General features: G+C 34.8%; 1 protein-coding gene across 2 annotated transcripts in view; it reads left to right on the top strand.

Annotated features, from left to right (window-relative positions):
* Positions 1 to 22,651, top strand: part of CSMD3 (CUB and Sushi multiple domains 3) — a 1,379,111-nt gene that overhangs the window by 730,414 nt on the left and 626,046 nt on the right. For both annotated transcript variants that reach the window (XM_004372959.1, XM_004372958.1), the window contains one exon: positions 14,859 to 14,962. In XM_004372959.1, coding sequence (XP_004373016.1) covers positions 14,859 to 14,962 — 104 coding nt within the window. The remainder of the gene's footprint in view (positions 1 to 14,858; positions 14,963 to 22,651) is intronic.

Genomic DNA, 22,651 nt, shown 5'->3' with positions numbered 1-22,651 from the left:
ACATGGAGATCGAGAAAGACAAACTTTTTAAAATAGGGGCTGTTATCCCTTTCCAGGCAGGTTAATTCCATTCATCTGTTTATTTTTTAAATAAGTAGTAGAGGTCCATTTTATATAATATTTTAAATTTAAAAATTCTTCAGTAGAATGTAAAGAACTAATCTGCAAATTTTGTGGGACAGGTAAAATAATTAAGTTGTGAAATATGTTATTCATGCATTCACTACAGCATTTAAGCTCACATTTATTTTTGGACCCATAAAATATCCATTCAATAATCCTTCCCATAAATTCTTCAGGCTTTAGAATATACCCTAGCATATACCCATAATACTGATTGTCACTGGAGCCTTTCTACCTTGTCACTGTTTCATCACTACAGCTAGCCTTTACAGGCACTTTTTATTTTCCTTCAAACAGTTGGAGATTCGAGTCCTGTGCCAAGCTGCAGTGCCAGCTCTGAGACCTCAGCCAGGCATGGAAGGTGTCACTTTTCTGCACTCTGCAGTTGTCTAAATTTAAGTTCCCAGAAATAAGACCCGAGACAAGGATTTGTGTGCAAGTGATTTATTTAAAAAAAAAAAAAAAATGCACTCAAGATAAACTGTTAATGGAGTGGAGGGAGCAGAACAAGAAAGGAGAAGTACGGGTGTAATTTCAGGCAACATCCCAACCTCAGCCTCATCCCAGGCAGTGTAAATTACACCTGAGTTTGCCCCAACTCAAAAGAAGGGGGTTGGACTTTCATACTTCTGCATCCCATGATCAAAGACTAAGGGTCATCTAGGTCCTTTGTGGCTTATGTGTGGGAAAAGTGACTCTTTGTAGCCCAAGGGAAGCTTCCAGAAGAAGAATTGTGTATTACAAGAATTTAGAGGCAAATGCATATTGTAAGTAGCCAGTGGGCACCAGAAGAGGTAAGAGGCTTCTGAGGGTATCTGAATGGAGCATTGACAGTATTCACATTAGTGGAGTGGGAACTACAGGGAACAAACCCAAGACAGCAGTTCGGGGATAAACTAAAATGAAAGCCAAGTTGACAGTCTAACCAAGTCATGAGTCAGAAAGAGCCTAGCAGTAAAGTGCAGACCTTGGTATAAAATAATAGAATGGAAATCAGGAAAACAAACTAAAAGCTTCCCCAAACCAAAGAGAGCTTCACTTTTTATAGAACACCCCACGTTTGACAGTAAGAGAACTATTAAAGGTGTCACCTTTCATTAGTCCCTCCTTTTGATTGAATCATACCTGTCTATCACTTCTTAATTGTTCACAACTTCTGCCAATGGAACCTGTCCTATTGACCAGATGGTTTATTTAGTTCAAACACTGTAGTTAAAATGAGTCTTTCTGGGCAGTTACAATGAGTAGGTATCTAAAAATAAACAAACTATACATAAAGAAAAAAAAAGAAACATTCCAAAATTTAAAAGGATTATCTCTGAATATAGGAGTACAGGTACTTTTTCCCCTTAACCTTTATATATCAACAAAAAAAGTATATGTTAAAAATTTTAACAATAGGCACGTGGTATTTTACACTAAAATTATTTTTCAGAATGATAATAAGTTAATAAAAAGAAAAAGAACACTATGGCTATACAATGATTGACATTATTGGCTACTTCTTGCCTCTAGAAACTTTCTCTTCTCCTCGTTTTATATTCTGTTTTCCTAAATTGTCTGCTATCTTCTCAGTCTTTTCCCAGTACTCACCTTTCTCTTCCATCCCCTTAAAAATCAGTATTCCTCAGTGTCTTGATTTCAAACATTTTTCTTTCTTCATTCTTCTCTTCTTCTTTCACAAATACAAACACAAAGTTCAGTGAATGCATTCTAAATCATTAATATGCCTTGAAGTTCCCTCACTCTCTCAGCCAGGTTTCCATTATTTCTCCTTTGGATAATCAAAACACCTTCCCAACTAGTGAATCTTCATCTAATTTTGTTGCCTACTCCAACTTTAATGACTCTGCAAACAAATTCAGTGTGATGTTTTAAAAATTAAATTCTAAAATGAAAGCATCTCCTTCCTTAGTAAGATATTTAAATGGATCCACATTAGCTTTATGGCTGGAGCCATGGACAACCTGAACTCTTTTATCTCTCTTGCCCCTTTCCCCAACACTCTACTTCTTCCCAGTGTACAACCAGAACCTTCTGGTTTGGCGATATGTTGTTCCCTCAGTGGAGAATAGATTTCCAAACTCTGTTTGCACCTCTTGAAATTCATGACCGTGCTTATTCCTGGCCATTCTTTAGGACTCTAGTCATTTTTCACCTTTTCATGGAAGCCTTCCTTGTCCTTCCTCCAAGATTGGTTTAGGAAAACCTAATCTGCACACTAGTTCACCAATTTTCTGACTATATTTTAATTATGTGACTATTTCAGACAATTTTTTAGCTGATATATCAGATATCTGACTATACCTAACTGTATCAGACTATATTTGATATATCAGACTATATCTGATATCGGACTACATCAGACTGTATTTAATTATATTTACTCATCTCTTTTCCTTATTTTTCCCCTTGAAGAAAAAGAAAATGTCTTGAGTCTTTATATCCTTAACATCTAGTAGAGTAGCTGTCATATGTGGGTTTTTTCAAATGGACATTTGTGGAAAGAACTGGTTAGATTTTTCCTGGGAAAAAAGTTTGCTAGTTTATTTGCATGTTTGTCAGCTTTCCTTGGGAACTTCTCTGGTATTTACAGTAAAGGTAGGTGAAGCATACAAAAAGCAAAGTATTTTTAGGCTTTTTTTGTCCAGTACTTCTCCCACTACTAACCTTTGGATGTCCCTACCAGTTCAACCTCAATATTGTAATTGTTTTTAAATGGTATGCATAATCACTGCTGTGCTGCATGATAATTAGGCATAAATAATTAGCCATTCACATGAATGATGGTAATTAGTATACTTTATACAGCCAGATAAAGCCTTTTGGGGGTTAGCATAGGAGAGGAAGAGTGAATCTGGACAAGGAAGAAATCCTTAATTAAGCCTACTAGGATACATAGACTTATTAGTTAGGGTTAGGTCAGGTACCAATGACAAAAAACACGTAATAACTGAAGATTGAACAAGATAGATTTGTGGTCCAAGACTGATAGTATCTCTCAGAGACATAGGTGGGCTCCTTCTGACTCACTACTCCGCATCCCCAGGATGTGACCTCTGTTTATATGTTCCAGCGTGGTGTGAAACACATCCCAGGTACAGGTTGGAGTAAGTGATAACGCAAAAGGGCAAGGGACAAGCACAATCTCATAAAGAAGTTTTCTGAAAGCTGCTACAAAACGCTTCCACTTATCTTTTCTTTAGCATAACTTAGCCGCATAGTCATACTCAGTTGCCGGAAAAAATGGAAAATGCAATATTTATTTAAAGTGACTAGGTACCTGCTAGAAATTCTACCCATGGAAAAAGGGGTAAATGGGATATTCTTTCAAAATTGGTAAGTGAATAAGGGATATTTCTGTGTAACTAACTATCAAATAAGAAGCCATATATTAGGAGAACAACAACAATATTAATATCATTAATAACATTATTAATATTAATAACTTTACATTGGATATGGATTGAGTGCATATGAATGACAAGCATTATGCTAAGCATTTTTTCGTGCATCATTGTGCATTTGAACTGATATTTGAAGGATGACAAGGGGCTAGCAATACAGAGAGGAGAATTCTCTGAGGCGGAAGAAGTGCTTGTAAAGATCAGTGAAGACCCTGCGTTCTTCTAGAAAATAAAAAGGGCACAGTGGGCCTGTGGTACAGTGCATAAGGAGAAGAATGGAAGAAATGAAGCCTTGAGAAGTAGATAAGGCCGAGATCATACAGGGCCTTTTTGGATTCCTCCAAAATTTAATGAGAAGCCATTGATAAACAAGATACCTAAATGGCTGTGCTTTCACTTCATTCAAATATCTCTCAAGGGTCACCTCCTCACCCCCTCCATCACTGACCACCTTCATCACTCTCTGTCCCCTTGCCTTGCTTTATTTTTCTTTATAATACTTCATAACACATATGAGTGTTATGAAAACTTTATATTATATGAGATTTTATGCTTCTTGGTCTATGTATTTCATATTAGTATATTGTGTATTTCCCCAACTAAGGGAGATAAGATTGTCTGTATCCCCTGTACTGGAGTTTTTAGGTAGGGGAGTTACATGGTCTGATTTGTATTTTAACTTAACATTCAAAACTTAAACTAGAGGCTTATTAATTGAAATGCAGTTCAAAAAGCAGCATAATTCCTTTTTCCCACTCTTATCCCACTACTGGTCCCAGAGACACAAAAAAAAAAACCAAACCTGTTGCCGTCGAGTCAATTCCGATTCATAGTGACCCTATAGGACAGAGTAGATCTGCCCCATAGGGTTTCCAAGGAGCGCCTGCTAGAATCAGTATTCATTTATAGTCTGGAAACCCATTTTCCCTGGATAGCTGTGGCAAGCAATGGATTTGGTGGCAGATGAATCCTCTTGTACCCTAGCTTAGACCTCCCAGAGTTTCCAGCTAAATGACAATTTCTGGGAGAGAATTTTCCAATTAAACAGGCCTTTCATAGACATCAACTAATAAAGATTCACTTCTTAATGATTATGCTTAAAAATATTACATAAATAAAGTTAACACCAGCCGTGAATCAAGAAGCTAATATCCCTCCACTCTAGTGTCACAGGAGCCCTGGTGGTACGGGGGTTAAGCACTAGAGTGCTAATTGAAAGGTCAGCAGTTCAAACCCACCAGCCACTCCATGGGAGAAAGATGTGGCGGTCAGGTTCCATAAAGATTACAGCCTTGGAAACACTGTGGGGCAGTTCTACTCTGTCGTATAGGGTCACTATGGGTTGGAATCAACTCAAGGGCAATGGGTGTAGTGTCAAAATAATGAGGATATACTGGGAAGTGTAATTAGAATCCATTGCATGGTTCATTGTATATAAAAGTATATGGTATCTGAGTCTCATTACCATCATTGTGTGGTTAATAATTTTGAACTAATCTTCCATTTTCTTAATAAACCCTGACTTAAAGATTCTTAATAGATACATAAATAGATATAGATACAGATGGATAAATGTAGATATACATAGATAAAAGATAGGTACATAAATAGATAACCTGGACCAGGCTCACCACATTATAGATGTATGAAGATCCAGGTTCCCTAAGAGGAAAAATCAGAAAAAGAGCCCGCTTTATCAAATTATCTTTAATGAGCCTCGTTTCTATTTGTTTTTCAACACAACAATATACAAAAATTTGTAATGAATATCATCCTGAAACCAAGAATATTATCTGCAAGGCATTTTCTTCAAATTCTTTAAATTTAAGTGGATAATTTATGTGTGTTATGAAATTTAAATTATATCTCCAATAGCTAAGCATAAATAAATGACAAAAAAGAACCAAAGATTTTGTAATGTTGTGTTATAGATTTAATATTTGATGCATTTTTCATTTTATGTAGCTTCTTTCCTTCAGTGGAACATTTGCAGTGCCGTATTTAATCTGTCATTGTTACATACCAGCAGTCCCCTAAAGGGGAAGACCAGTGTACAGATACAAAAGGCATAGAAAAATAAAATACAACTAAAAGCTTTTATCATTCCATCAACATCTTCCTGTGTCCCCAGACTCCACTCCTGTCTCTAAAATATAAGGCCTTGTAAAAATTGAAACTATTAACCTGATGTTGGCATCAAAGTGGATGAGCCTAGACAATTCCCTGAGCTGGCACTTCTCATTTTTGAATGGTCTCGTTTAGAGTCTTGGGATTTATCTTCTGCAATAAAACATCTAAGTGTAATATTACAGTTTATAATCCTTCTAGAATATGAGAGATTAATAACTTCTCTAAAATGAGATTACATTCAAATGAATAAATGATGGGCTTGCTTGTATCATACTTTAAGCCTTTTATATCGTATAATACTTATCTATTTCACTAAATTCATTTAAATTTATTGTGTATATTTCTTTTCATAAAGATAAGAAAATTTAAACATGTATTGAATACAGCTTCTCCATATACACATGGAATACATATCACATACTATACATATCACAAAAGCTGTCTAATTTTAGGATTTTTTCTGAAATATATAATTTTTTTTAATAAATGAACTTCAAATTTTGCTCTGTTTGAATTAGATATGTACAGCCAATAAACTTGATAAAGTAGTTCTGTGAGGAAAAGAGTTCTGTGATTGTCTTTCAATAGTGCTTTCATATGTATGAAAAGGAAAACAATGTTGCAATCATTTTTATTTGGAGTACAAAATATCCTGACTGAGTCTACTGTTTTCCAGCCTCCTTTCACAGCCCAATCCAGGTCCTAATCCCTCTAACAGAGCCCTGTTCACTTTAAAACCAGATTACTCCCTGCTTCTAGAGTGAGTATCTAAAAAGCAAATATAATTCTGTCAAACCTCAGCTCAAAACTCTTAAATTTCTGCTCATTTACAAGATAAAGTTCAAAATCCTTAACATGATCTGATTCCTGCTCCCATTTCTAGTTTTCCTTTCTATCACCTCTTGTCTCATAGTTTACGATTCAAAAGGCAGAAGAATCCGTCTTTCCATGGTGCCATCTTTCCTGCTATACCCTAGAATGTTTGTTCTACCCCACTGGACTTTGATTGCCAAGGTCCAGAAAGTACATGAAAAAGGAAGTGCTTTAATTAGATGTCAAGTTCATTGTGCAGCAAGGCATTGCAAACCTTGAGTTTAATTAAACTTTGCATATTTTGTACTTATGCTTGTTATATACTCTGGATTTCTTCACTTGGTAGCAAAAATAGTTATTAATGATAGAGTGATTTATTGCCATTCTGAAACAGACATGGAGAAAGGCCACTCGTGGAAAAGAGAAAATTTTAGCAGCCTAGATTTGGAGAAGAAGTCTTTTCTTTGAATCACAGCGAGGAAGCCACAAAAAAAGAAACAAACAAAAAAAAACTTCATCCTCAACGCTTACTGTGAACTGAGTGAAGTAAATCTATTTTATGATTGACTTGTTCTAGCTAACGATACCTATTACTTATTGATGGTCTATTATATATCAAGCTCTGTACGTGTTTAACAAACCTTATTTAATGTAATGCTAGTTCAACCTTGTTGTAGTTATGTGCCATTGAGTTGACTTCGACTCATAGTGATCCCATGTGACAGAGTAGAACTGCACCATAGGGTTTTCTAGGGTATAACCTTTACTGGTGCAGATCACCAGATCTTCCTTCCATTGAGACACTGGGTGGGTTTGAACCCCCAACATTTCGGCTAGCAGCTGAGCACTTAACAATTGCACCATCAGGCTCCTTACTTAAACCTTAGGAAGTATGAACTGTGGATACTAATATACAGATAACAGAGACTTAAAGATGTTTTGTAAATTGCCCAAGCTAATACAGTATTCTGTAACAGACATAGGTCTTAAACTCTAGGCTCTGCTTGTGCCCTTAAGTGTACTACCTTGTCTCATTAATGAGTATAGCTTGGTATTAATGTTACGGCCTCATTAATTTGTTTAGTTAAACGTGTTCAAAGGTTAATTTGAATGCTGTACTGATTACAGCAGTACAAACTGTCTAATACAGGGATCAGCTGCTAGAGAAATATTGAAAATTTCATCAGCTTCCAGATTTATTTTGAAGAATTAAAAAAAAAGACTTTGCCATGAGTGATAAGCTAGCATATAATGAGAGAGAATTCCTATATTTTCCCAGAAACTGATGTAATATTTATTGTTATTTTTCAGAAATCATCTCCCCTTGCCATCACCATTTAATACATAAAGCATATGCCCAACACCAAAGAACATACTTATAATTTATTTTACTATATATCAGCAATTTGGGACATGGATAGTATTTCCTTAATTGTAGAATCTTTCCTCTGGAAATGTAGAATATTATGATGGCTAAGCACATGAACTCTGGCATCAAGTAAATCTGGGATTAAGGTTTAGTCTAATCACTTATTAGCCAAATAAGCATGGAAAATTACTTGGGCAAGGCATTTTTTTAATCTTTAAACTGGGACTTGATTATACCTATTTACCCATTACAATGTTTTCAGCTCTTGTACAAGAAACCTCTATTTAAATGACTTAAATAGCAAGGAAATGCATTATTTAACATACTATTTAGTCCAAAGACATTCAAGCTCCAGGCATACAGTAAAAAAAAAAAAAAAAAAAAAGAGAGAGAAAGAAATGCTGTATCATGGCTCTAGACATTCCCATTTGTTGGCTTTTTCCTCAGACTACATATTTCAAGGTGACTGCAATAGCCAGACTTTCAAAGCCGACTGATTCTATCACTAAAACAACAACAACAATAAAAATTTCCCCAAAGTGTCCCAGTGGTTTCCTTTGACCAGAATTATGTCACATGCTAATATCTAATCACTGGCAAATGGAATGTGACTGCCACGACTGGCAAAGACTGATTAGGCTCCGAATGGGGCCAGCATTGCCTGAGGCATGAAAATGTACAGAGGAAGATGGCTAACTCAGCGAAGTCAGTGTTCAAAGTGCATGTTGAGTTGACAACCAAGTGTCTGCTATAACCCTCCTTTTTGGTTATCCAATATCCATCCTTCTTTCCCTGAATTCACATTGTAAAATACCTACATGAATTATATTCTTCTTTTCCATTAATACAAAAAACTCCAAATTTCAGTCAGTTACGACATAAACTACAAGTCCAAAATATCTAAGTGATGTAGTAGCTTCTCCATTATATTTTAATGGAGTTGTTTGTTGTCTAGAGACTTGTGGCTAAGACACATTATCATAACATCCCATGTATAATAATAGAAAAAGAAACATGATTACTGTTAAAAGAAGTACCATTCATAAAACAGAATGGACACTACACAGTGGTCACTGGTCCATAGCACAATATCATATCCTGCTGGACAGGGTTAATGAAGGCTACCTTCTCTGGCACTGGAATGAGTTACTTTATAAGGCTTGAATTCAGCAGAACCCAGTTCATGTCTGAGATTTTACCTTGTTATAGTCATCCATGGCTTCTAGTTTTGACCTCTGGGAGGATTTTTTTTCTTCTTTCTAGTATCATAGAATATTTTTATTGGACAGTCCTATTCTAGACTTTGAGAGCCATCATGTATAACCACTGTCAACTCTAAAACTGTGGGCAACTTTTGCCAGAATCCGCCATCTCTGCTTTCTAATTCAGAAACAGATATGTGTGTATGATTGATTGGGGACGCTTAGATCCCATGCTTGAACTCTGGATACAATGAAGGATGAGGGATTGAGAATCTGAAACATATTTGGAGGTATACTATGCTTCCTACCAAGACTCCTTCTTCCTCAAATACAGAGAGGGTATTAAGATTCTGGGTGGCCAATATAATGTATAAACATACACTGCATATACTGTTAGGGTTACAATAATGCAATGCATGTATATTAATTTCACACAGTGTAAATATTTCTTTATATTTTAATTTATTTTTTAAAATACCATGGGTACCAGGTATAATGTGTACAGTTAAGGGGGATTCCACGTGACTTTATAAAACATGTTGTTAGGTGCCGTCGAGTTGGTTCCAACTCACAGGGATCCTATGTACAACAGAACAAGACACTGCCCAGTAGTTTTAAACCCTCTGTGAATGCAGCACAGAATTAAAAAAATTATGAGCTATAGATTTTATACCAGTTCTAACTAAATGCCCTATGAAAATCGGTCTTGAGCCTTATGAAAAATGGATCTACTCAGCATTTAATATTTAATGCTATTTAAAGATTCCTCATTTCTAGAAAGCCAAAGTTTAAAATGCATGAGGGTATTTTAATTGACTGAGCTAGCAGATTAAAAGGGATAACCTAACCCTCAATACGCAGCATCTTTTAACTGTTAGAATCACCAACTCCACAAATGGAAGTCAAGAAGTGGCATTTCTGGTTAAAAAAAATTCAAGGTAATAATAAATTATTTTAATATTTTAGACGTATATTTCATTATTTCAGCTTTTCTTTCATCAGTCATATGAACTAAACGTAGGTTTTTTTCCCCACTTCAATGATTAAGAACAAGTCAGAGAAGCAAAAACGCATGATGTTTCCTTCTCTACTAGTATACATATTTTTCTTATTTCACTACTGAATGTTTCAATCTCACTACCAACTAAATATGAAGGGAAGACATCCATACATTAATAACTATTGATTTTTTACGGTAGCTTTTCATTGCAGTTCCACATTACGAAAACATAAATGGATAAAATGACTACTTGATCACTCCATATTGTGTTGTTAGTTGCCGCTGAGTTGATTCTGACTCATGTGACCCTATGTGTGCAGAGAAGAACCATAGGGTTTTCATGGCTGTGACCTTTCAGAAGCAGATCACCATACCTGTCTTCTGAGGCATCTCTGAGTGGGTTCGAATCACTAACCTTTTCTCTAGTAGTCAAGGGCTTAAACATTGTCCCACCCAGGGACTGTCCCCCAGATTACAGGAGAATCTATAATTAAGAGAAATTTCACTCCAAATTCCTGATATTATTTATGATCTTCCAGTTGCAAAAACAAGTTTTTGTTTTGTTTAGTTTTTTTATTTGTATTTCCTTCATAGCTTGTATTAAAGAATATTTTTTGTATAAACTATCTCAATATAATGTTTTGAGTGCTACTCTAATGTTTTCTTTATATTAACTACTCCAATTAAAGGAAAGTTGGTTTTTATATTTTTAATGCATACATTTCACTTCTCTAGAGATATTCCAGTAATAATGTTAAAACTAAGCCTACATCAGACTATTCTCACTGCTCAGTGATTGTGTCATTGAAACTGTTCAAGTATTAAAAGTGTCTAAAATTTCAGTGCAGCTCAATGGTTAAGTGCTTATCTGAAAGTATTTGGATTAGTTAGTAATTAATTCATCACTTAATTTGAAACGAACTAGAGTTCTCATTGTTGAATGTATAGATGCATGACTCTCAATTACAATTCAGGCAGAATAAAATCTACCATTAAATGGGTGTCCAAATTCTTGAGGACATGACTATACAATAATAGATATCAAAGGTTTAGCATAAAGCTAGCAATCAGTCAATCAGCCACTTATTAGACACCTAATTTGTATCTTCTAGCTTATTAGGCTTTGTAAGCCATGTAAAAGGAGCCATTTCCTAATTTTAACTGCCATGTACTCCTAGATCTGTTGTGAAATGAATAGAGTAAAGCGGATCATGGGATTTCCTCTTCTAACAGATATGAGTGAGGTACTCTGGAAGGTCTTTAACACTGAAATACTAAGAGGTCCTTGATATGTATAAGAAACACATTTTTCAGTCTATTGCTGGCAAGAAAGCAAAGGAAATCTTCAAGAACAATACATATATACATACGCACATATATACAAAATGAAAAAAGAGTGAGCTGAAATGAAATAGGAAAAAGCTCGGTTTTTCTGGGGGCAGAGGGCAAAACATCTCTGAAAAGTTTAAAAATAAAAAAAATTGTACAAATACAAAACATGATTTCCAAACAAAGATACAGAGAAAATGAAATAAACAACGAATTCTCTGCCACGTGGGCCTCTCTACAACATGCAGTTTGTTCCTTCAAACCAGCAAGAAAGTGTGTCTTTTGCCTTCTTTAATATCTGAACCTCTTTTGAAGGACTTGCTTGAATTGATCAGGCTCATCCAGGATAATCTCTTTTTTGATTAACTGAATGTCAACTGATTACAGTCCTTAATTACATCTGCAATATCCCTTCACCTTCAACATGTAAATAAACTGATCACTAGTGTGATATCCCATCACATTCATAGGTCCTGCCCACTCTCAAAGGAGGGGATTATACAGGACTTGTACAGCAGGGGGTAGGAATCTTGGGGACAATCTTAGAATTCTAATTCACATATTTTATAAAATAAATTCCCAAAAAGATTAAAAGTTTTGACGAATATAACTTTAAGATTCTGGATCATAGCGCACAAAAAATTGGCACTTATAATAAAACCAAAAAAACCCAAACCCGTTGCCATTGAATCAATCCCAACTCATAGGGACCCTATAGGGTTTCCAAGGAGTGGCTAGTGGATTTGAACTGCCGACCTTTTGGTTAGCAGCTGAGCTGTTAACCACTGTGCCACCAGAGCTCCGTAACGTAAGGTAACGTAATGTAATAGATTAGCAAATTATACTCCGTTAAAATTAATAATTTCTCTTTATCAAGAGATTTAACAAGTAAAAAAAAAAAAAAAAAGCTGTACACTTGAAGAAGATATTGCAACACATATAAGATATAAAGAATGAGCATCTAGAAAATACAAAGCAAATCTTCTCGACTTGTGTTGTTAGGTACCCTCGAGTTGATGCTGACTCATAGTGAACTTATTATGCAGTGCTGTGCCATTCTCATAATCATTGCTACGTTTGAGCACAGTGTTGCAGCCACTGTGTCATTCCATTTCATTGAGGGGCTCCCTCTTTTTCATTGACAATCTACCAAGCATGATCTGTCTCCAGCAATTGGTCCCTTCTTATGACATGTCAAAAGTAAGCAAGAAGTCTCGACATTCTTTCTTCTAAGGAGCATTCTGGATGTACTTCTTCCAAAACAGATTTCTGTTTTCTGCCAGTCCATGACATATTCACTATTCTTTCCCAGCGCCACAATTTGTATGTGTTAATTCTTTGGTCTTCCTTTAACATTGTCCAGTCTTCGCATGCATATGAAGCGATTGAAAATACCATAGTTTGGGTCAGGTACACCTCAGTCTTCAAAGCGACATCTTTGCTTTCTAAAACTTTAAGGAGGTCTTTTTACAGCAGATTTCCCAACGCAACAGGTCATTTTATTTCTTGATTGTTGCTTCCATGGGCGTTGATTGCCAGTCCAGAAAGAATGAAATCCTTGACAAGTCAATTTCTTTGCCATTTATCATGGTTTTGTTTATTGGTTCAGTTGTAAGAATTTCTGTTTTCTTTTTCTCAACTAGTGAGCCAAACCCAAGAATATTATGCATGAATTTACAGGTGAAACTTAGATACTGATCTCACTTCACTGAGTGATAGGGCGGGGCCTGTACCAAGAAGCTACAATGAAGGCAGCCTTGGCTATTCACCTCACTGTGTCTTACAAATATTACTATTTTCCATGGGTGTTATAAAAATATTGGAAAGGCACTAGTATAATGTATTCCTGCAATTAATAAGAAGCAAACAAGCAGTACAGGAGAAAAATGGTTGAAAATACAAGAATCATTTCACAGAAATGACAAATAAATAAATATTAAAAGATTCTTAATTGGTAATGAAGCAAATGCAAAATATGATCTTTTATACCCTCTAGATTGGCAGAAATGAAGAAACCTAACATACACAAGTTATGAGCTTTTAAATTGATAAAAGAATTTTTTGAAAACCATGTGGCACAATTTATGAACCTGAATTTTTGCTTTGTTTTGACCCAGCAATTGTACTCCTAAGTATATAATCTATAGATTTACTTGCACATTTGAACGAAAAGATGCTCAGTATTGTTAACAACTGTGTTGCTTATAATAATAAGAAAACGAGAAAAGACATAACCTAAATTTCCATTGACAAGTAGTTGTTAATTAAAAGTATTTATATTCTGTGTGTAAAAGAAGGAAACTACTTTTTTAATATAACCATGTAAAATGTATAATTCAGTGCTTTATATATATATATATATGTATATATATATATATATATACACACTACATTTAAACTTGGCCAGGACAGTTGGTTTAGTCAATGCTAATATATAATCAGTAAGTAACCGAGAAAGAAGCATGATAAAAGATTTGGTCTATGTCATATTGCTCAAAAAAGCCTGGATGTAAAATATATATTTTTAGAATCATTTATGATACCAAAGTAACAAATAATTATGAAAATAATTAAGATATGTCTTTTTCATTTATTCTCTGATAATATTGGTAACCTCAGGCATTCATTTTGTTTTATCAGGTAGTGAATGATATTTTATTATAAATTATTTTTGCTCAGGCATGCTTGTATAGAGGACAGCATTTAGGTAATTTCTTTCTGTACTGATTCTTAATTATAGTACTCTTTAATATTATATTAGGTTCCTAATTTACGCATTGCAATTTAATTGATGAATTTTTGCATAGGTGTATAAACTGTTCAACTACATGAGTGTATTATAGTGAGAAATAATATCAAATTATATGCCATGGTATGATGTATCTCCCAAAATATTGTGCTCCCAGTTTTGCCAGCACATTTTAATATATTTGAGAAATTCTGTTACCAAAGGATACACAAAAATAAACCTGATGCCATTAAATCTGGTGATCTAGATTCAAATTTAGCTCTAACATTTTTTAAGCTTTACTATGTAATGAAAATAGCATACTGTGTGTTTTTCCTTGTCAGCTTTCTAAAAATATATGCAAATATATGGAAAACCACTCTCCACCTACATGTACTTTTTATAAAGCCTTCTCAAAGTAGATTTGCATTAATCATACTTCAAATGCTTCAGATAAAAGTATTCTATAAACAGAAGCTTTGCCATTTCATTGAAAACTTACTACAGAAGGTACAACACAGCAAGTAAAAGGCATGTGATGATATAATGATTGAAATTCAGAAATAGTCTGACATGATCTGCTACCCTGAAATCCACATATATATTAAAAATGAGTCTACTAATAGAAAAAAAAAAGTTTTATTTTTATGATTTTGTGTATAAATGTGCATTTTAAATGCTTTTCTGTCATTGCTTTCTTTTTGTTTTTATTACATAATGTAATACTTTTGAGATGTTTGTTTCTGTTTATTGCTAGGTTATCCAGATAAATTTTGAAGAGTTCGATCTAGAGATTGGCTATGATACCCTGACGATCGGTGATGGGGGCGAAGTTGGAGACCCTAGGACAGTGCTCCAAGTGTAAGTTCTCAATGTTTTATTCTTGACTTAACCTATCTGGTATTTATGGAATTTTATCCTGAAATTATTATCATTTTTACATGATCCCTCCCACAACCACCACTAAAAAAAAAAAATGGTAATTTAGTTATTGTCACCAAACTACTGTTTAGTATGTTTATTAGTCCTTCTTCAATGAGACTTCAGATTCTTAATCCAAAGACAATTTCTTAGAATTCATTGCCAGAAAGGAGACTTTTGGAAATGGAGTTCCAGAATGAAATTACAGAGTGGTTGGTGGAGCCTTGGTTTGATAAAACACCCTTGCCCACATGGAGACTGAAAATATGACATTGCAAAAACAAGTACAAGATTGAGCTCCAAAACTCTGATGCTGGTACCAGACTAGTGGGTGATCACGTACTGTCTGCACAATTGTACAAATCCAACAAGATCAGAAGGTGAGAGTTTGTCAGTTGTTTGAAACTTGAAAAGTTTAGCAACGAACCACTCTCAGATCTGAGATAGTTAATAGATCAAATGTTGCTTTTAAAGTGAGCTAAAAGAATGAACACATTTGAAAAAAGGAAACGCAAATACCATAATTATGCTAGGTCCCTGGTCCACTCAACCCAATAATTTACCTTTGACAATGTTATGGAAGATTGTTGCAGTGAGAGGATATTGTTTTCTATGCTGTGGACCTCAGAAGGTTAGCATGTGGCAGTAGCTTTTTGGGGATTCCTTTCATAACTATGGATGTGTAATTCAGGCTTTATGTAACTGATATTTCTAAAAATGAACATCACAATTACCTGGTGAACTTGTTAAAAATGTAGATTTTAGAACCCTTCACCCAACTTACTGAATCAGCACCTGTGGGATTTGAGCCTAACAATTTACGTTTTAGCAGACTTATCAGGTGATCCTTTTGCACACCACAATTTGAGGACTACTGGTCTAAACTTTAAACAAAAACTATTTTTAGCTAAACAACTCCTGGAGGGGATGCCTTTATCATGTGTAAACTTTCTAAAGGTGGGCTAATTTTTCTTTATTTCCTTCCTTTTTTTATTTCTCATCTCCTCTCTCTCTTTTTTTTAATTTTACAAGAAGGTCTCCCAGCATTATTGTTCTAGAATCCTATAATAAAGCACAGGGTTTACCCTTTGTGTTCATGATAGTTTCCAATATTACTCCCTCTTAATTCTTATGTCTCCAGGGGGCGAAAGAGGGGAATCTCCTCTTTTTACTTGTCTTCATGCATTCTTGATCTCGAATTCTAAGTTCACCCTCCAAACATAGATATCATTGATCAAAACAATTAGGTTTTCCATCTCTGAGCCTACTACAGTTCCATTATGTGCTTCATAAGATATGTTAGACAAAGGGGCCATGTGTTGCTTGATTTTTTTTTTTTTAAAATATAATATAGCTTCATTTTTAATCTCCCTATCCCCTAATAATGACCAAGTTTTTGTTGGGCAGTTAGGCATATTATCACATTGGATTATCATCATCCAGGAATAATCTACATTTCCTTCTTGATCTCCTTATGACTTTATACCTGATAGGTTGGATTTAATTATACTAAAAATTGAATTGAAAACTTGGAGCCACAAGAACTGAGCCATCAGCAGATATTTTGTTTATTTCTTTGTTTGGCAAGGATAATGTTTTACAAACCTGAAAAACACATACAATAATCTGGAATGATGGCTTCTTTTGAAAAACTGACAACACTAGGCCTGGATTATCACATGGCAAAAATTGACTGGAATAATATTCTGCCCCTTTTAGAGAGGCCATAAGTTGTTCATACCCCTACTCTGTGCTGTTTTACAGTTGAGATTCTAAGCAACTTTGTACTACTTTTCTAGGCCTGTAGCCATTTGGTTATGTGATTCGTGCTGTCTTAGGCTGGGTTCTCTAGAGAAGCAAAACCAGTAAAGTGTATAAATATATATATATAGAGAGATTTATATCAAGGAAACAACTCACGCAATTGTAGAGGCTAGAACGTCCCAAGTCCGTGGATCAGGGTAGAGGCCTCTCCCAAGTCAAGCAGCTGCAGAAGCTGGCAAGCCCAATATCGGCAGGTTGGAGAGCAGGGCTCCTGCTCACAGGCTGTGCAGATAGACGAATCCCAAGTTTGGCAGATAAGCTGACAGCTCAAGTCCCAAGAACTGGAGATGAGGCGACAGGAGGCAGCCGCAGGATCCAGAGAGAGCAAAAACCCAGAACGTCTGCTTATAATCAGATGCAGGCCACACCCCTTTCATCTGATTGGCTACTCTCAGTATATTCAATCATGGGAGTGATTACATTAAAACACTGAGAATCATGGACCAGCCAAGTTGACACACAATCCTAACCATCACACCTGCTAAAACACACAATTTAGATTGTTTTATACTTAAATTTATGATTTGTTTTTTCCAAAATAAAAATACTTCTGTTCCTTCAACTAAAGAATATTGATTAGGAAGGTTTTTTTCTATATATACTTAAAACAAAAGTCATGGCTTTAAAAATATGACCTTTGACTAATATCCCTTAATTATAAGTAGAAAACTTATAAAGACATGCATCTTCTCAGTAATCCAATAAGACACAAAAAGATGTCAGAATTTTTATCTTAAATACTCAGCCCTTAGAACCATTAAAATATAAAAGACTACATTTATTAATGATTTGTATCAATGATTGCCAATGATTTACATAATCCTTGAGGTTAAAAAACATAAATAATATGTTTGCATACCAGGTAACTCCATATTTTCTAATGACAATAGAAAAATTAGGAAGACAATCGTGAATTATAATATACCTATTGATATTTTCTTTTCAGAACAAATTATTATACTAAGGACAGGAAATGACCATTAAATATTACTTTTCAGAAGAATACCAAGTATTTGAATGGTTTTCCCTACATTATCAAATTCAGACCTTCCATTGAGTACTTCTTCTCCACCAACCATTACCTTTTAGATCACTCAGTCAATGTATCTAAACTGACACCTTAGTGAATGTGGAATTGTTAGGAGTAAGAAAAACATCTTTTATATTTAAACAATCATAAAACTATGAGACAAGCAGACACGCACAAAAAACAGACCTTGTTGTAATCGTGTACATCTTATATTTTTACGAAACTCAAACTAACATAGAAGAGATATTGGCAATGGTCTTTACTAAACAATTTTGCAGTGCTGAGAGGAAATACTATACATATTTTAAATATACCCATGCATTATCTAAAAACTGAACTCTTACTGAGTCAAAAGAACCTCTGTGAAAACATGTCACCTCGTCTTCTTAATAATATTGACTTCTTCGAGAATTTTGAAACTATTCTTATTTGACCTCAATTGCCTCAAAAATCTACTATAATTTTCTGTAGTGTTTTTGTCATCCTTGTTAAGATTTTCATCTTCAAGTGTAAATGATGCCCCTATTTCCTTTTATATTGGAGCATAGGGCTAGGGATATTTTAAAGTGAATAATGAAAGTACTATATTTAATGAGTTCAAGTAGCAGATGAGATGAGAAGCATGGGATACCTAAAGGAAAGAAACAGGACTGGAACTGATTTTTTTAAGAAGAAAGTGAACTCAGAAGTTAGCTAGACAACATGAGACCAGACAAAGAACAAATAAATTGATAGAAAGTCCTTTTAACCCAAGTGAATAGTCAAATAGAGATAGCTGTACCTTATAGACTAAAGCTGAGCCGTCTTCTGCTATTGTTCGAGAATGAAAAACGACACTATTACATGTTTTTTTTTTCTTACATTGCTGTTGTCATATTATCTATGATTTGTGTAATAGTTGTTATTAGTTGCTGTCAAGTGGCTCCAACTCACGACAGCTCCGTGTACAACAGAACAAAATGTTGTCCAGTCTTGTGCTATATTCAGGATAGCTGGTATGCTCAAGTCAATTGTTGCAGCTACTGTGTATTTTGAGTGCCTTTCAACCTAGAGAGATTCCTCCTCTAGCACTATATGGGACAACGTTCTATTGTGATCCATTGGGTTTTCACTGGCTAATTTCAGAAGTAGATTTCCAGGCCTTTATCCCTAGTCTGCCTTAGTCTGGAAGCTCCGTTGAAACCTGTCCACCATGGGTTACCAAGCTGGTGTTTGAAATACTGGGGGCATAGTTTCCAGCATCATAGCAATATGCAAGCTACCACAGTATGACAAACTGACATATGAGTGGTAGCGTTTGTTTAGTACTTCTACGTAACTGGTTGTTATATTTCCCTCACTCTGAGAAGGTATATTAATTTTGAAAAATCTATATGATTCACATTGTTGTTCAATATCTGTCCTTTAAGAGGAAATATGTTTCTGAAACTTGGTGTTCTCCTTCCAGGGTGGGGGGCGGGGCATGGAATTACACTTCTCTGAAAATATAAATCTCTTATCCTTTGTTGAAGGTGACTGCCTCAGAATGTATCTAGCACTCACCTACAAAAGGTGTTCGGATAGAAGGTAGACGACCAGCTAACAGATTTTTACAGAGTTGGAATTAGATCAGAAGTTCCTTTGAACTCTAAGACTCTGTATAAGAGCACTTACTGGGTTTATATCCACCAAAGAAGCTGATATAAATTTGAGAGAACTTGAAGTATACTTCTTAATAAATTTAACTTTCTCAACTGCAGGCTCACCCATGACATTTTCAGTTTGTACGACAAGAGTGCAAATGAAAATTCACATTATCAAATGTTGAAATATTCAAAGTTATAAATCAAGCTACAAACTGTTAAATACAATATGCTCAATCCTCCTACTTTGACAAACATATTTTTATAATAACCTGGAAGTACAAGTTTGAATTTAGAATATTAGGACCTGTGTGATGTCCTTGTTAAAACATGGAAGCACAGAAAAATATTTCCCCAGCCCCAGCCTGCAGCTGTCCACTGTCTCTTCCCAACCTCAGCTCCATTCTTCACAGTGCGGATGTAGACCTCAGCCTGCATGTTCATACTGCCCACACACCTTCAAATGACTGCCTGATAGGTTTTAGGGTACATGTGGGCAGTGTATCCTAGAAATATGGACCTCTAAAAAAGTCCTATGCAGGTCATGGTAGCGTGAAATTCCTGGGTCCCAGTTACTGATGTGTTCTAGAGCAGTGCTTTCCAAATGAAGATTTATTTTATTTCCAACCCATCTGGAACATATACTTTCATAAAATGAAAATAAATTACTATGAAATTGCATAAACATAAATGTAAATACTAACTTTTTTTTTTCCATTTTGAAATTCACTGGGCATAAAATTACAGTTTCAAATTGCTCTAAACATTTGAAAGGTTTACTCCCAGTTTTGTTCTTCTAACATTGTGGAGTGGAAACTAGTCTAGGATCTCGAAGTGGAGGGAGGGATTCATGCACCAGGCAGGTACATTCTTTGGCAGGGGTTGGATTAGAGGGAGGTCAGAGCAGGAACCTCGACAGTGGGGGCTCAGGTAAGGAGCCCCTCCGCCTGGACTAAAAAAAACATTGTACATATGGAATAATAAATTTTCAGGAACTTATTTTAAAACATCAATAGAAGGAAATTTATTTTAAATAATGCTTTTCTAACAGGTAATTAGTCTCTATTTAGACATTATTTAATAATTCATTTTCTCATCTTTGAAATCCCTTTTGTTTTTTCTGAAGTTTGATCCATGTTTGAGAGTCACTTTGGCACGAAAAATATTTTTTAAAATAAATTTATTTAAAACATTAAACCACTACAAACCAGAAAACATCAAAATATAAATATTAAACAGCAATCCATCTCATATCACAATATTTGAAAATCTTTTATAAGAAGGTATATTCAGTTTATATTTAAGCCTGTAACTTCTAAATAATTTAATAAACAAATAACATATCACTGTTAAATATTTAAAATTCGGCTGCTAACCAAAGGTCGGCAGTTCAAATTCACCAGGTGCTCCTTGAAAACCCTATCGGGCAGTTCTACTGTGTCGTGTAGGGTCACTGTGAGTCAGAATCGACTCAATAGCAACAGGTTTGGTTTTTTTGGTTTGGGAGTATTCCAACCTAACCTGTTCAGGTCAAAGGATTGAGTAGGCATTGGAAATCTAAGGTATTTTTCTTTTTCATTTTCTTTTAATATTTAAGGTTTAAAAAGGGAAAATAAATTGCCATATTATATTTCATTAGAAAGTGTAGTCCATAAGGTCATAACTTGTTCAGCAACTAAATGATCTTCCAAATAGTTGATTATGAAGTTTTATAAAAAATAGTTCTTATGATGTTTGTTTCCCTGGATTACAAAGCATGTGGTTTTGGTAATTCAATAACTTAAAAGTGATGAAAATGTGCTATATCTCTTCATCTTGAAGCTTTGGATCATGCGTGGCTCCAAAGGAATACTCATGACAAAGTTATGAACAATACAGTTGTTTAGTAATAGAACATGCACTGTGTAGTTGGACATCAAATACAGTGCTAAGTTCTTGATACAGTTTTATCAGACAAAAATTCCTCATGTAATGCAAATTTATGTTATGAGTTTAAATTTATAATTCAGGGATTAGAATGAACTGATGTTTTGGTTATTGGTTGCTTCTGTCATTTGCTGTACCAAAATCTATGGCCCATTCATGTTTTCACACATTATCTCTTTGTCTTTCTCTCTCATTCCTTTTCTCTCCCATGGAGTTACTTAGAGGACAGTTATTAAATTGTTATTATTATTATTATTTTACTAACTTTAAAATACCATTTTTCATCCCTAGCAACTTCATGATGTTGTACTGACAAGTGCCAATAGAGATCAGAATGTGAATTTGATCATCAGTAAAAATTCAGATAATGGTTTTGAGCACGCCTGGTATCTATCTTAAGAGTATTACAGTTCATTTAATTATTCACAGAATGTTTTGCATGTGATGTTTTCACCCATACCTATAAACTCACCTGATAGTGCAAATGGATGTAATTTATTCGAGAGATCCAGCAGAGACAGTAATGCAATTACTGGCATTAACTTCTGGCCTTCCGTTCATTTTCGTAGAGAGGGAAAAAGATGTTTATTATTAGTCTACACTAGTCTCAATTGTATAGTAGCCTACTTCAGAGGGTTAGAAACGCATTTTACCAGGGACCTGCTTCTCCTTCCTTCCCACTTTTTATCTTCCGTGCTTTACTGTTGCATTATTAAATTCATGGCAATACTTTAAAGATTAATTAAATGAAAACTTGCAGAATAAAAGATGAAAGAAAAGTGTCTTCTATTCTTAAGATAACCCTGGAAATTTTATGAGTATACACTGATGATGTTGGATAACATTCTACGTCAACAAACATCTTGAAGAAGGAAAAAAAAAAATCTGAATATCCAGATATGCTTCTGTTATCTCACCTTGAAATTTCATTTTCTCCTGAAAAAGTTAGTACAGTGTAAAATCTCATTCTCAGATATATGTTAGCATAAGCTAACAACACTCTTCCCTGGCCTCTCTTCTTTTATATGTATACGTGTGTGTGTTATAAACATTATAACATATATGTAAACATGCTAAAATTTTTAATTCTTTTAAATAAATAATATGCTAGCTTATGGAAAAGATAATGTCGTATATATTGTGTTCATTAATATACTACTATCATTGCTCTCAGTTCATTGAGCCATATTTTTTTTTTTTTTTCTGGACTGTATCCTTTTTTTTTTT

This window comes from Trichechus manatus, unplaced genomic scaffold (genome assembly GCF_000243295.1).
Source record: "Trichechus manatus latirostris isolate Lorelei unplaced genomic scaffold, TriManLat1.0 scaffold00022, whole genome shotgun sequence".
Classification (NCBI taxonomy): Eukaryota; Metazoa; Chordata; class Mammalia; order Sirenia; family Trichechidae; genus Trichechus; species Trichechus manatus.
The sequence above is the reverse complement of the archived record's forward strand: the minus strand, read 5'-3'. Positions and strand labels throughout refer to the sequence as shown.